Here is a 13794-nt window from a genome sequence, read left to right as displayed (position 1 = left end):
AACTGGCACCTCTCCAGCTACCAGTCCACCACCATGCTTTGGTCCGTATGGGGGCTTGAACCAGAAACCCTCCGGTTCCCTGCGGACTGAGCTACTGCCACCCCAAATACCATACTATATATAGTATCGTTGTGACATCACAGGCACAGTTTCGGGCTGTGTGCATTTCTCTGTGGATTGAACATTTTGATACTTTTACAGTAAGCACCTTGACCTGCTTTATACTAAAACATTCATGGTAATCACACTTTTTACAATATGGGACCTTTAAAATATTAGTTTGTGAAAAGGTTCAGTGTTTCCAAGAGCTCACATGACATAGATAAAGAGAAAAGAAAATATCCCGAACTTTAGTCTCTTCAGACACTTCTCAAAATGCAATTCAATAGCTTCATTTCCCCGGTGACATAACTTAGAGTTATGTTCTTAGATTTTACGATGCCTCTCCAGAGCCACGGAAGACTTCTTACAACTGGGTTCACATGCTCACTATTATTTCCCATGAGAAGTAAACAGATCTTGCTGTTTGAAAATCAGTAGACTTATCCCATGATGCTTGGCTTATTAAAATCTGTGTATCTGCTAGATATCATGCGGGAAGCCAATAAAACAATACTAATGGGTGTGCCCACAGCTTCTGTTATCTATTTTGCATCAAATACATTTGCAATTGTGAAATTGCGCTATTGCTTCCTGTGCTGCTTCCAATTGGCATTAACAAAACTGCACTGTGTTGGCTCCAGGTCTGCCCGCTCAGAACGGCCATGTTGTGAGGCGAGATGACTCCAGATGCTCTTTGTTTATGGACTCAGGGACACCAGACATCATTGAGGTGAGAACATTTCACATCTGCCCCCCCCACTGCCAAAAACGTCATCATAAGTAGCCCCAGCAGAGCCTGGCACATGGGCTTTGCTTTGTTGCACTTATTATAGTTTGAAAAAATTAGTTTTTTTGGGGGGGGGTCTGTCAAACCTTTGAGTAGGATCTGTATAACTGTTTTAATAACCAACTGGCTAAGTCTCATGCCACGTACACACACTGTTTTGGATACAAATCTGAAGACTCCACAGTACATTTTCTCGTAACAAACTGTCATGAAAGTATTTTTTAAAGAAAACATTTCTTTTTGAACAGTACTACATTGCCCACTCGGTGTGAAGTGCCTGCTGTCTCTGAACACAGGGCCAACATAACACGTCCTTCACTGTTCCTGCTGTGCAACCACTGCACATCAAATAAGATGGGATTGCATTGAATCAATCTTCATGTACACACGCCAAAGACTACCATCGATTTGACGTTAATGTTCTTTTGGAATGTGAGACACCACATGACCCCACATTTTTTGTGCTGAAGGAGACGTGCTAATAGGTTTATACTGGAAAACCCGTTTCCTGCTCTGATGACGGAGCTTTGTGTGCATCCGCCGTCTCGTCATGCATCCAGCTGTTAAATAAAGTAGGACTGGAGTGGATTATTTATCATGTGTATAAATACACACTTGCAGTATTTTTCAGCACATCTTCTTTGGTTTATGGTAGCTGGTAATTTGAAACTAATGGTTAAAACCTTTTGCAATTTGATGTCACTTCTGGGCCACATCTTTTCCTGAACTTGAACTAGTACACAAACTAATGTGCAGATGTTCTCCTTACTTCTGCTTGCAAACTCCAGATAGTTCCATTATGTAAACAGTTCAAGACGGGCTAGTCTTACAAAAACATGTTGCTTCTTTGTAAGTTTCATCTAAAATGAGTCGTGCGGCAGTAATATAATTCATGTGCAGACCATTTGTGGACACGAGAATCTATAGACATCATTACATGGAGTTTCTCTCTCGCTGGAATAGTTGAATCTGTAGCAGCATCCTCAACGCACACTAGTTGTAAAAGGATAAGGCTGGCGAAATTCTATATATTTTTCTTACTGTCAACAAATCCCATGTGCAGACCTAAAGCAACAATATACTGTTCTTACTAGCAAGTACTAACTAACGCCTGGTATGTCTCATCCCTCTGTGTCATAGAGCTCCATTGTTCAATTAATCACACATCTGTGAAACACCCCATTGCATTAAGTGACACTCTTTTACTTTCTGGGAAAGCTTTTGGAAATGGTTCTTTCTTTCTTTTTTTGTATTTATTTGATCTTATTGATTTTGTAAAGAAAAGTGTTATGTAAAAAGTTTATTGTCATTATTAAGTATGTTCATTAAGTATGTTGTCTATCGTCGGTATTGTACTGACATAAAGCAGGTAGACCCACATGCTTGCAGCAATAACTGTTTCTTTTAAGATCTCACCATTGAGGTTTTCTGTGTGTTGTTCCAGCTGCAGAGACGTGACTCCACCATGAGCAGCAGCCCCATGCCTCCCATCAGCAGACTAGGACAATATGAGATCAGGGGCCTCCTGCTCTCCTTCCTGCACATAGTCAAGACCCTGTCAGAGGGTCAGTGATTATCTCTGACCTCAAGTCAGGCCTTCATTCACTATGCACAGGATATGACATAACTGTCCCCTCTGCTATTTCGGGATAGAGTCTACTCAGAATCTTGGCTCGGCTGTTGCACAAACAACGACTGACTTATTGTCAGCCAGCCACCTCCTATTTAGGATGTTTAGTCAGTTTAGCTCCACACCTCTATTATCAACAGGGACTCATTTATTCACATCTGACAAGACATTGATTAATGGTTGGTTAACAAAATAACACATGGCTTTCTTTTTGTCCACAGACACTCTCATGGCCTACTGGAACAAAGTCAGCCCTCAAGACATCATGAACTTCCTCAGCTTGCTTGAGTGAGTAGTATACAAAAAACACCATAATGGCCTGTTTTCATGCAGTAAACTTGAGTTATAAAATACGAAATACCAGGACTGAAAACATAAAAGTGAATTGAGCTCCTGCTAATATTTTCTATTATTTTCACTCTCCCTGCAGGATCTGTCTGGTTCAGCTCCGTTACATTGGGAAAAGGAACATTGTGCGGTAAGTGTGGAAAAACCAACAGCACTGTTTTTTTTTTTTTATTTCATCACTCGTTGTTTCAGATGGGTGTTTGGTCATGATCTGTCTTGTTCGGCTTAATATTTGTAATTTTGGTGTAACGATCCCTGTCTCTTGAGAATTACGTTCATGTTCTTTCCAGTCCAGGAAGGATCTGTGGTGACTTGTGTTATTTCCAGAAACACTATGTTGTGGTATGATAAGATTAAAGGGAAAGCCTAGACAACACCAGGTCATTCATAGGTCCCAGGTCAGGGGATGAGAGTATTCGGCCAGTCTCTAATCACCAAACCTGTTCATGTATAGTTGTGTATGTCTCTCTATTCAGGGAGTGTAGATAGCTGCATCATAAGGGAATGTTTTGTTTCAGGACTGTCTCCTTTAGGAGGTCAGTGGCCCTGCCACACTTATAAATACTTCCAAGAGAGAAAGATAGGCTGACCTTGGCTTTAGCATCTGTGTTTAAGCGCACGCAATATCTTTGTTTATCCTTTACGTTCAGCTAAACGTAACACCTCCAGCTTACGTTTAAATACACCTCCAGGGAGACAGGAACTTCAGAGAGTTGGGACGGCACGACACAATAACACACCGTGGTTAAACTGTACTGCCTGCTTAATTCTCTCCTCAATTGAGGGTTCAGTAAATTCTATTGTGTAATTCATTAAAACCTCCCCTATCTTCTTCACATATGTCAATTGAGTTGTGCAGCTCCTCAGTTTGACTAAAGTTGAGATGGAGATGATCATTCACGCAGTTATTTGGTGTTGTTTAGATCATTGTAATGCTCTTTTTTACCCGTTTGAATCATACTCCCCTGAACCAAATTTTATACTCACTACACTAGCTTCCTTTCAGATTTCTGGTACTGGTGCTAACTTTTAGAGCCCTGCATAACATAACTCTTTAGTGTGTCACTGACTTCCTCCAACTTAATATGCCAAAATTGGGCTCTTAGATCACCTGAGTTAAATTTGCTGGATGTCCCTCAGATCCACTACAAATATCTTTGCAACGCTCTCCCCTTATTGCGATCCCTAGACTCCTGTGATGCTTTTATGAAACCGTTGAAAAGCTATTTTTTCCAGACAGGCTTTAGATTAGCCTGTCCCAATAACTTACAATTGTCTCTGACCTTATTTATCTGCTGCTGTGGTGATTTAAATTGTGTCAGCCCTGTGCTGTGTATTGGTACAATTTCTCTTTTTTTATTGCTTGTATTGTGTTTTTGTATTTAATGTTACGCACGTTGTGATTTTGTATCTGTAAAGGGTGCTTGATAAATCTACTTACTTACATACTTAAAGTAATAATTCAACTTGCAGCATGTAAACAATCAGAAGTACAGTATGTTACTTGCACGATTTGAAGAAATATGGATAAAAGGTTGTGCGAACTATGTGTACTAGGAAAAGTTGAGAACGAATCACATTTTCTTCTGTATTGTTCGTATTATGATGAGATGATTATGATGAGAAATGTCTGTCCAAAATCCTGAAATGATCTGGTGCACGGATGATGACCAATTTTGAATTGAAGTGGTTGTTTAAATTTAATTTGTAAGTTGACAAATTTTGTTTCTAAAGCTTGGCCAAAAAGACTAGAAGGGTTATTTGTTTAGGGTATGTAATTACTTTTGTTGACATAGGTAATAGTGCCTTTTAAGTCCGTGTGGACTGGGCATATTTTATTGTATGCATGACACAATGATACAAATATTCATATGTACACTGAACAAAATGATAAACACAACACTTTTGTTTTTGCCCACATTTTTTATGAGCTGAACTCGAAGATCTAAGACTTTTTCTATGTAAACAAAACACTGGTCTGGACTCTGACTTGTTTTTGGAACCCCCCAATACAGTAAAGCTGCACATTTTAGAGTGGCCATTTATTGTGGTAATCCTTAGGCGCACCTGTGCAATAATCATGCTGTCTAATCTGATTTTAATATGCCACACCTGTAAGGTGGATGCATTATCTTGGCAAAGGAGAAGTGCTCACTAACAGAATTAGTGAACAATATTTGAGATAAATCAGTTTTTTGTGTAAATAGAAAAAGTCTTAGATCTTTGCATATTACTTTTTGTTAATATAATAGGTTACATAACTGCAGGGTCTCATTATCCTTTCTGTATCTCCCTCTCTTCTCTTTCAAACAAATACACGCACTCTCTCTGTGGATGTATTTTTCATACAGGAGTCAGGACATATGCATGCCAAAGCTGTTCTCCTCAGACAGGAAGTCACAGACGATGCCGGCTATGCGCTGCAACCGAGCCAGCCTCATGCAGACGAAGTTACACCAGTTTGGCACCATGGAAACCTCCCTCACTCTTAATATTGGTAACCACACAAACCAGTTCACATGCAAAACTTTAGGTCACATTTAATCGTCTGTTTATTTTCATGCCCTTAATAATTTTCCAGTAACAAAGGAACTGATATGTAATTGCACTGTCCTAGAAAGGTTCATTAATGGGACTTGTTGAGAAGGTGTTTTTAAATGTAGATGTACAGTGGCTTGAGAAAGTTAACACACCCATGCTAAAGTGGATTAAAAAGAGGAATTATAAAGATCTTTTGGAAATTGATCTTAATGCCTTAATTTAAAAAAAGTTAGCCGACCTTTCGAGGACATCAATTTTCTTTGTAAATTATAAATAAATATACTTCCTTAAAATACAGGGGGCATAAGTATACACACCTCTATGTTAAATTCCCACAGAGCCAGGCACATTTTTATTTTTAAAGGCCAGTTATTTCATGGATCCAGGATACTATGCATCCTGATAAAGTTCCCTTGGCCTTTGGAATTAAACTAACCCCCCATCATTACATACCCTTCACCATACCTAGAGATTGGCATGGTGTTATTTCAGTTGGCTTAATAGCTGGTTTTTGATTTGATGATCTTATGGAAAGTTCCCCATGCCTGTCTCTATGGAGATAGACATGGGGATATGGATTTTCCTAATTTATTTAAATTAAGGCATTGAGAACAAGTTCCAAAAGATGTTTTTTTTTCTTCCTATTTTTAACTTCCTCAATCCACTGTAAATTACAGGAGAGTATACTATTTAAACAATATGGAAAATAAAGTTTCCAGTAATACATTCGTTTTTGCATAGGGTTAAATGGCGCTGTGGAAGTCTGTTTCTCTACACAACCATGTAACCGCTATATAATTTGCGGGTTATTTCCAAAAAACAAAATAAATTCTTTTTTTTTACTTATTACTGTCTCTTTGATTAGTGGCAAATTGCATAACCCAGGAAATGATCTAGGAAATTATAATGAAATTACTGGACCAGTAAAACAAAGCCATACTGAATGTGACATGGGAAAACCCAACAGTAAACAACCTCCAACCAAACAGAAAAGTACAATGGCAGTGGTGGCTGGACCTTAGTCTGTAGGAAGTTGGATTGGGAACCAGAAGGTCACCGTTTCAGGTCACCATACGGACCAGGGTGGTGGTGCTGGCATGGTACGGTGCCCAGTTCACCTCCTGGGCACTGCAAAAGTGCTCTTGAGCAAGGCAACCTCAGCTGTCCACTGCCCTCACTCTGACATTTCTCCATTAGTGCATGTATGGGTACTGAGCATGTGTGTATATTTCAGTCCTGTGTGTAATGGGTGTTCTAACCGAGTCAAAAATGTCCCTTGTGGGATTAATAAAGTATAAATTATTATTATTATTATTAACCTTTTCAATAATTTAATTCATTCCTTTGTATTATCTTAATTCTTATGTTTTTCTAGTAAGCAAAAAGTCAAAAGACACTTAGGAATGACAGCTTTTATGGCAGAGCAGACCACTTTTTCTCTCTAATCTCTAACAGTCTAATATTTTAGCTGACTAAACCAAACAAAATGTCAGTGTTGGAACCTGGAAAACAGTTTTGTTTAAACATGACTACATAAGTAGGACTTTGAACCCTAAGTAAGGAGACGGCCACGCTATTTGTTAATGTAAAATTAATCTCACATGGTCTGGAGGAAATCAAGCACAAATGTTATAGACACACACACACACGCACAGTTTGCTGCTGTAAAACCCACAACTCAAAGAACATTTTTATTTGTCACATGAAATCGTACGAAGTACGAGGTTGTGCATAATTCATCATGAAGCAGAATGTGGCCGTTAGACCGGCTCACAGAAAATGAGTCACCCAGTTGAATTGTGCCAGGATCCAGGATTCAGCTAAGTCTCGGAGAAAGGACACCACAGCTCTCATGATCCCCCTGGGAAGCCGATGCTGGCACAGAGCCCCCCCCAGCTTACCATCCGACGCCTACACACTGGTCAGCAGGAAGCGAAGCGGAGAAGATCGCACTCAGTGTTTAATTCCCCCACGCTTGCCATGGCAGCCACTCTGATGTAGAGATGGAGATCGTAGCCATAGATCTCTGATGTTTACACATGGAATCAGATGGCTAGCTAGCAGAAGTGCCAGGAGGTTAGCAGGAGGTTAGCAGGAGGTTAGCAGAATTGGCAGGAGGAGACTATCGATATTAGGATATACTGTATGTTGGTTTAGACTTGAGAAACTTTTTGACAGAAACCTTGTTTTGCAATGTGGGTCCGTGGAGTTGGAAACATGTTTGCATTCATCAGGCAGGGAGGTTGTGATTAAGTATGCTACTGAGTTGCGTTACGGTAATTCTAGGATCTGGTACCTTTAGATGGCGGGACAAGATATTAGCACATCTTGGCCTGTGCTGCATTCACTTTCCATTCTTTCTAAACAAATGTCTGTTGTATATGTTTTTCATTGTCTGGTGTGTCACAGACTCCACTGCTGTATGTGCATGATAATAGTTACAAAATTAGCCCTTTTCCCCCTTTAAATATGGTTGTCCTTTTCCTTCTGACCTTATTAAAAAAAAAAACATTGTAAAACTCCAATAACGTTAATGCAAATATACTTATTTTGTATTAATTAAACTATATTTTAAAGCATGGGACAGATCGTTCCAACAAATTTCTAACTCTGGGTCTTACAGGCAGCTTATTTCTTCTGCTGTCACTCTGCAAAAGTAAACATAGAGTCAACTTTGGAGAACGGGCACTCAAGTGTAGTAGCATTTTGAGACAATGGTAATCTCCGTCCATATGAAAAGTTTAGGCTCCGTAGCAGAACTAATCTCTGTTCATATTGACGCGTCTGACTGCGCATGTATCACAGGAGCATTCACTGGGCATGCGCGTGCTGGTGTACACAGGAAGCAGATTGTCTGACGTTATCTGCAGTTAAAAAAAGAAGGAGAAGGGGTGGCCTATAGCTCACTCAGTTAGTTACTCATGTTGGCTGAGTCCTGCAGTGGCCCGGGTTCGAAACCAGCTTGTGGCCCTTGTGCTGCGTGTCATACCCCATCTCTCTTCCCCTTTCACGCCTGTCCACTGTCTCTCTATACAACAAAGGGCATAATCTTAAAAAAAAAAGAAGGAGAAAGAACAACTAAGGGGAAAAGTAAGAGCAGGGATTAATGTGCTTGGAATGACGACGAGGTGGAACTGTTACCAAAAGGTACAGTATGTAACGTTAAGCATTGCCGTTTCCAAAAGTCTCTTTTTGTGCCTGCCTAGTCTACAAAGCAACCCCGGAGTTTTCAAACCGAAACGGGGGAAGCAGTGACCCAAATGTCTTCATTTTAAGGGCTCAGAAACCCCAGAATACTGTGGACGAGAGACGTAAACGTAGCAAAAAATATTCATTTTTAGTTGGGTAACTTAGATGTACCCTGAAACAGGGCAGACATCAGGAACAGTGTTGATACTGTGGTAATCATCAGCTTCTTCTACACAGAACTGAGTAATGGATGTGTTTCTTCTTCTTTATTTATGTATTCTGTATATGAACCATTACCACACACTGTGTTTTAAAGTTCTTTTTTTAACTGTGTGTGGTCTGTGTGTGTTCTAGGGACCGGGCCATCAGAGGCAGAGATCCATCATCAGGCTCTGCTGGAGGGCAACATGTCCACCGAGGTGTCCCTTAGTGTCTTGGATGTCCTCTCTGTTTTCACTCAGTGTTTTAAGGTCAGCACACGCATGCATGCACACACACACACACACACACACACACACACACACACAAACACACACACACACCACACCACACACCACACCAACACACACACACACACACACACACACACACACACACACACACACACACACACACACACACACACACTCAAACTAAATCTCAATGGTGAGATATTAAAATAAACGTTATGGTGCAAGCATGTGGGTCTACCTGTTTATGTCAGTACAATACCAAAAATAGACTAAAATGAACATACATAATAATGACAATAAACTTTATTTATATAACACTTTTCTGAACATTGCTACAAAGTGCTTTACTTTGATATATAGCTGTCTCAGTAGTACTTACTGTATACAGCTTTTGTGGTTAAGTTTGTGGTCAGGCATTAGTCTCTGGGAAATAATTTAAGTCATACGTGGTGTGGTGTGTGTTGTGTGTGTGGTGTGTGTGTGTGTGTGTGGTGTGTGTGTGTGTGTGTGTGTGTGTGTGTGTGTGGTGTGTGTGTGTGTGTGTGTGTGTGTGTGTGTGTGTGTGTGTGTGTGTGTGTGTGTGTGTGTGTGTGTCAGACCCAGCTGCTGGACAGCGACGGTCACAACCCCCTGATGAAGAAGGTGTTTGACGTTTACCTCACCTTCCTCAAAGTTGGCCAATCAGAAGCCGCCCTCAGACATGTGTTCGCCGCGCTCAGGGCTTTCATCAACAAGGTATGTCGACACTCACAAGCACACATGCAGGCTGTGATACTTTTTGTTGTTTGGACTCTGCCAACAACATTTCCCACCACGATTAAACAAACAGAAGTGACGTATGTTGTCACTTGTCTAACCTACGTGTGTTCGGGTCTCTCATTGTGCTATTTATAAAATTCAAACAAGGAAGTACTACTGAGTTGAAATGTCATTTATCATTGACAAAAAAAAGCGAACGCTTAAAATAAAGATTTCCTGTTTCCCTGTGTTTGTTGCTGTTGCCTTGTTTCCATATTCATTGACTCGCTGCCTTTGTACTCGTAATATTTCTTGTTTTAAAATGTATTACTCACACATTTCATTAAGGGAGTAGAAGAAAGTTCCCTAGGGAAGGGACCACCCACTTCTATATTGATACAACTGATAGTACAGTATCAGCAGTATTACTAGGCTGCTTGTGTGATGAATCACAGGAGAGCAGCGTGGTAGACTCTGTTCTGGCATGTTTTGTTTCGGTTACAAGAGTGGGAGAGGTTTCTGTAGTTTATTTTGATTCAATCCCATTTTATAATTTGTTCAACCTTAATTAATACAGGGTGATCTAATGAGATCAGTTCACTCTCTTTGCATGGACACCCTGCCTACACAGGGCAATACAAGCAGAAGTAAAATTCCAACATTTAGACATGACAATAACATTCAAACTTACAAGACTCTGAATCAAACGTTACAAATACAATGGTGAAAGGATAAAAAAAGGGCATTAAATTATTGCATCAAATGAAGTTTGAACATAGTGTGGGAATTAATGGGATGAATGTCTATCACCATATTTCATGATGTAATACTAATAATTATAATAATAATAGTAAGAATAATAATAATCCTCAAACAAAATCCATCAATTTGGATGTATAAATGTTGCCCCATTAATAGAGATGTATGTATTAATAGAGATGTTCCCTTTGTGTGCAGCCAGCGGGAGAGCAAGTTAACCCCTGACGTCTAACTCGCAGTGAAAATGTTATTTTTGAAAGACTGGATGTCCACAAGTATGAATTGAAGCAGAATTATTTAGTTAAACAAAACCATGTTGTCAATTTTGTAAATTATTGCATCTACCTTTTTTCCAATACATTTTAAGTTTTGGACTTTACAACGCTCTGGAGTTATTGGAAATGTTTTAATCACACAAGTTCGAAACACTCCTACTTCCTCTTGTAATCTAATTCTACAAAGGGTATAATACTAATAATATTAGTGGAGCCTAATTTTTATTTGCAGAAATACCAGATTATAACAGAATGAATGGACGTGCATTAAAAACAAATCTGCAAAGTATTGGAAAATAAAATTTGTAACAAATTGTTAAAAAAATAATATAAAAACAGTGTAGTTTCAAAGGTGCATAGTGCATACTCGTCCCATCTGGTAACAAGCCTCATATTACAGTCTTTTTTAGGTTTCCGGTGTTTTTTGGGACACACCGCTCCGGTTCCTTTCTAATGTCTCACTGACATTTTCCCGCTCTTCTCCCTACATACTTACAGTATTTTTTCTAACGACACCCCTGTCCTTTAATACACTAACACCTTGTCCCGTCAGTTCCCGTCGGTGCTGTTCAAGGGCCGCGTCACGCTGTGCGAGGCTCTGTGCTGCGAGGTGCTCAAGTGCTGCGTCTCCAAGATGGGATGTCTGAGGGCAGAGGTGTCAGCCCTGCTCTACCTGCTGATGAGAAACAACTACGAGTACACCAAGAGGAAGACCTTCCTACGCACGCACCTGCAGGTAAAGTGGAGCGTGTGTGGGAATTTAAAGTAGAGGAAGAAACAGAGGAAACATGTCATCCCTCTAAATGTCTGGCCTCTATTTGGACTGTATATGTGATATAACAGCCATGCTGTTAACATTTACCACACTTGGTGGTCTGTAACAATGTCTGTCTTGATCTCCATTCTTATTCACCCTGATGTTTAGCCTTTTGTCCACACAAACTCCTCTGAGCGCTAGATATGCTTTCATTAGGCAGGTGGAGAATGTTACGATGGCGTTTGACCAGTTTAAACACAGACTGCTGTGTTTCCAGCTCCTCTGGTAACACAGGAGCAGAAGGCCATCCATTTCACTGGACTCTGGTCAATACATACAACTATTTCATGTGGATCTGTGTTTACCCTCCTTTCATTTTGTGCTTCTCCTCATCCACTCTATTTTACACTTTAATCCTTGTTTGTCTTTTTTGAATCCATTCCCTCTCTTTGCTCCTGTTTGTCTAGATCATCATTGCTGTAAGCCAGCTGATCTCCGATGTGGCGCTGTCCGGCAGTTCACGCTTCCAGGAGTCTCTCTCCATCATCAACAACTTTGCAAATAGTGACAAGGCTATGAAGGTATAGTATACATGAACAATATGTGTAGGAAAACAGCCCTGCTTGTATTTGTTTGTAATAGATTCAATCATGTTTTTCTGTGTGCATGTAATAACACCTTTCTGCACAATGCAGGCGACGGCATTCCCCTCTGAAGTGAAGGGTCTGACCAAACGCATCCGCACAGTGCTGATGGCCACAGCCCAGATGAGGGAGCACGAGAAAGACCCAGAGATGCTGCTGGATCTCCAGTACAGCCTGGCCCGGTCCTACGCCAGCACGCCCGAACTGAGACGAACCTGGCTGGACAGCATGGCGCGAGCACACCTCAAGAATGGAGATCTGTCTGAGGTATCAGCAGGAAGACTTTGAATGATCTCTCTTTCACTTTGTGTCATATGTTAACCCGTCTGTCTCTTATCGTTTTGTTTTTTCTTATTGTCACCCGTGTCGAAATAGCTGTCGCTTGGAAAGTAATGCCAGCAGGACCATGGCTGTTTGACCACTTAATCACATCTTTGCATACACTCTTACCTCTTTAGTCCATCACTTACAACAATAATCAAGACCAGGGTTATTATAGAAAACTACAACAAAAACAAAATAAGCAGTGACTAAACTCAAACTAAATTAAAAACTAAAACCTTGCCAGGTTAAAAAAAAAACTGAATTGAAATAAGCGTAATAACGTAAATCATTTCAGTTTTAGTTTTTTTTTAGCTACTCTATAATAAATCAGTATTGAAAAAAGGAGACCGCATGAACTTCCGTCAACTCTGGCAACATTGAATCATAGAAAGTGAACGAACTTGACATGAGGTGGAGCTGTGCCGTAACTTCTTCACATCAGACACTAAAGAAGCGCTAAACATTAAACATCATGGCTAATCTCCCACCATGCAATCTGTATGTTTATGTACTTACTGCACATACTTCTAAGACTTTATTCCTGGCCATGACAATAACAAACTTAAACTACCTAAACTACCTCTCTGAAAAACTGAAACTAAACTCTAAACTAGCAAATACTAAACTAAACACTATGATGGGAATAACGGCGTTATAAATTAATGCGTTACTAACGACGTTACTTTTTCAGTAACGAGTAATCTAATTGATTACTCCTCCCATCTTAATAACGCTGTTACCGTTACTGCCGAAAAATGCGGCCCGCTACGGTAATTGAAGCTGTTTTTTTTTCATCAGACCAACTAAATCTGAGCTGCGAGGCAAAGACGTTTTTTCTTCCTTGGTTAGTGGGCCGTGCACGAGGCAAGCGCATAAATGCTGACGATTGGCTGAGGTTGGGTAAAATTTCATGGTAAGCCAATCAGAGGTAGAGTTGGGCGGGGAAAGCACGTGTAGTCGGACACAATGAACAACACAAGCAAGTCAGTCACAAGAGACAGGTATGGTGTTATGAAATCAAGGAGAGGAGTGGTAACTTCTCCTGCTAAGGATTTCCCACCGTGGTCAGAAAACATAGGCACTATGTCTATAGAGCGGCTACTCACTCCGAAGATAAATGCAAGCGGCCACCAGCAACTTGGGGTTCAGTGTCTTGCCCAAGGACACTTCAACATGGGACTGCAGCGCCCATAAAAATCAGGGCACTTATATTATTTGCATGTATGTTTGTATTAAGTGTCCATTTCA

At 40.3% G+C, this 13794-nt stretch overlaps 1 protein-coding gene across 3 annotated transcripts in view; it reads left to right on the top strand.

Annotated features, from left to right (window-relative positions):
• dock11 (dedicator of cytokinesis 11) overlaps positions 1 to 13794 on the top strand; it is a 102373-nt gene that overhangs the window by 69491 nt on the left and 19088 nt on the right. For all 3 annotated transcript variants that reach the window (XM_032544768.1, XM_032544767.1, XM_032544769.1), the window contains 10 exons: positions 744 to 832; positions 2334 to 2454; positions 2741 to 2807; positions 2950 to 2997; positions 5219 to 5364; positions 8952 to 9067; positions 9647 to 9784; positions 11375 to 11557; positions 12046 to 12159; positions 12274 to 12489. In XM_032544768.1, coding sequence (XP_032400659.1) covers positions 744 to 832; positions 2334 to 2454; positions 2741 to 2807; positions 2950 to 2997; positions 5219 to 5364; positions 8952 to 9067; positions 9647 to 9784; positions 11375 to 11557; positions 12046 to 12159; positions 12274 to 12489 — 1238 coding nt within the window. The remainder of the gene's footprint in view (positions 1 to 743; positions 833 to 2333; positions 2455 to 2740; positions 2808 to 2949; positions 2998 to 5218; positions 5365 to 8951; positions 9068 to 9646; positions 9785 to 11374; positions 11558 to 12045; positions 12160 to 12273; positions 12490 to 13794) is intronic.

Source organism: Etheostoma spectabile, chromosome 19 (genome assembly GCF_008692095.1).
Source record: "Etheostoma spectabile isolate EspeVRDwgs_2016 chromosome 19, UIUC_Espe_1.0, whole genome shotgun sequence".
In the NCBI taxonomy this organism is placed as follows: domain Eukaryota; kingdom Metazoa; phylum Chordata; class Actinopteri; order Perciformes; family Percidae; genus Etheostoma; species Etheostoma spectabile.
Note: the sequence above shows the minus strand (reverse complement) of the source record. Positions and strands in the feature narration are given on the sequence as shown.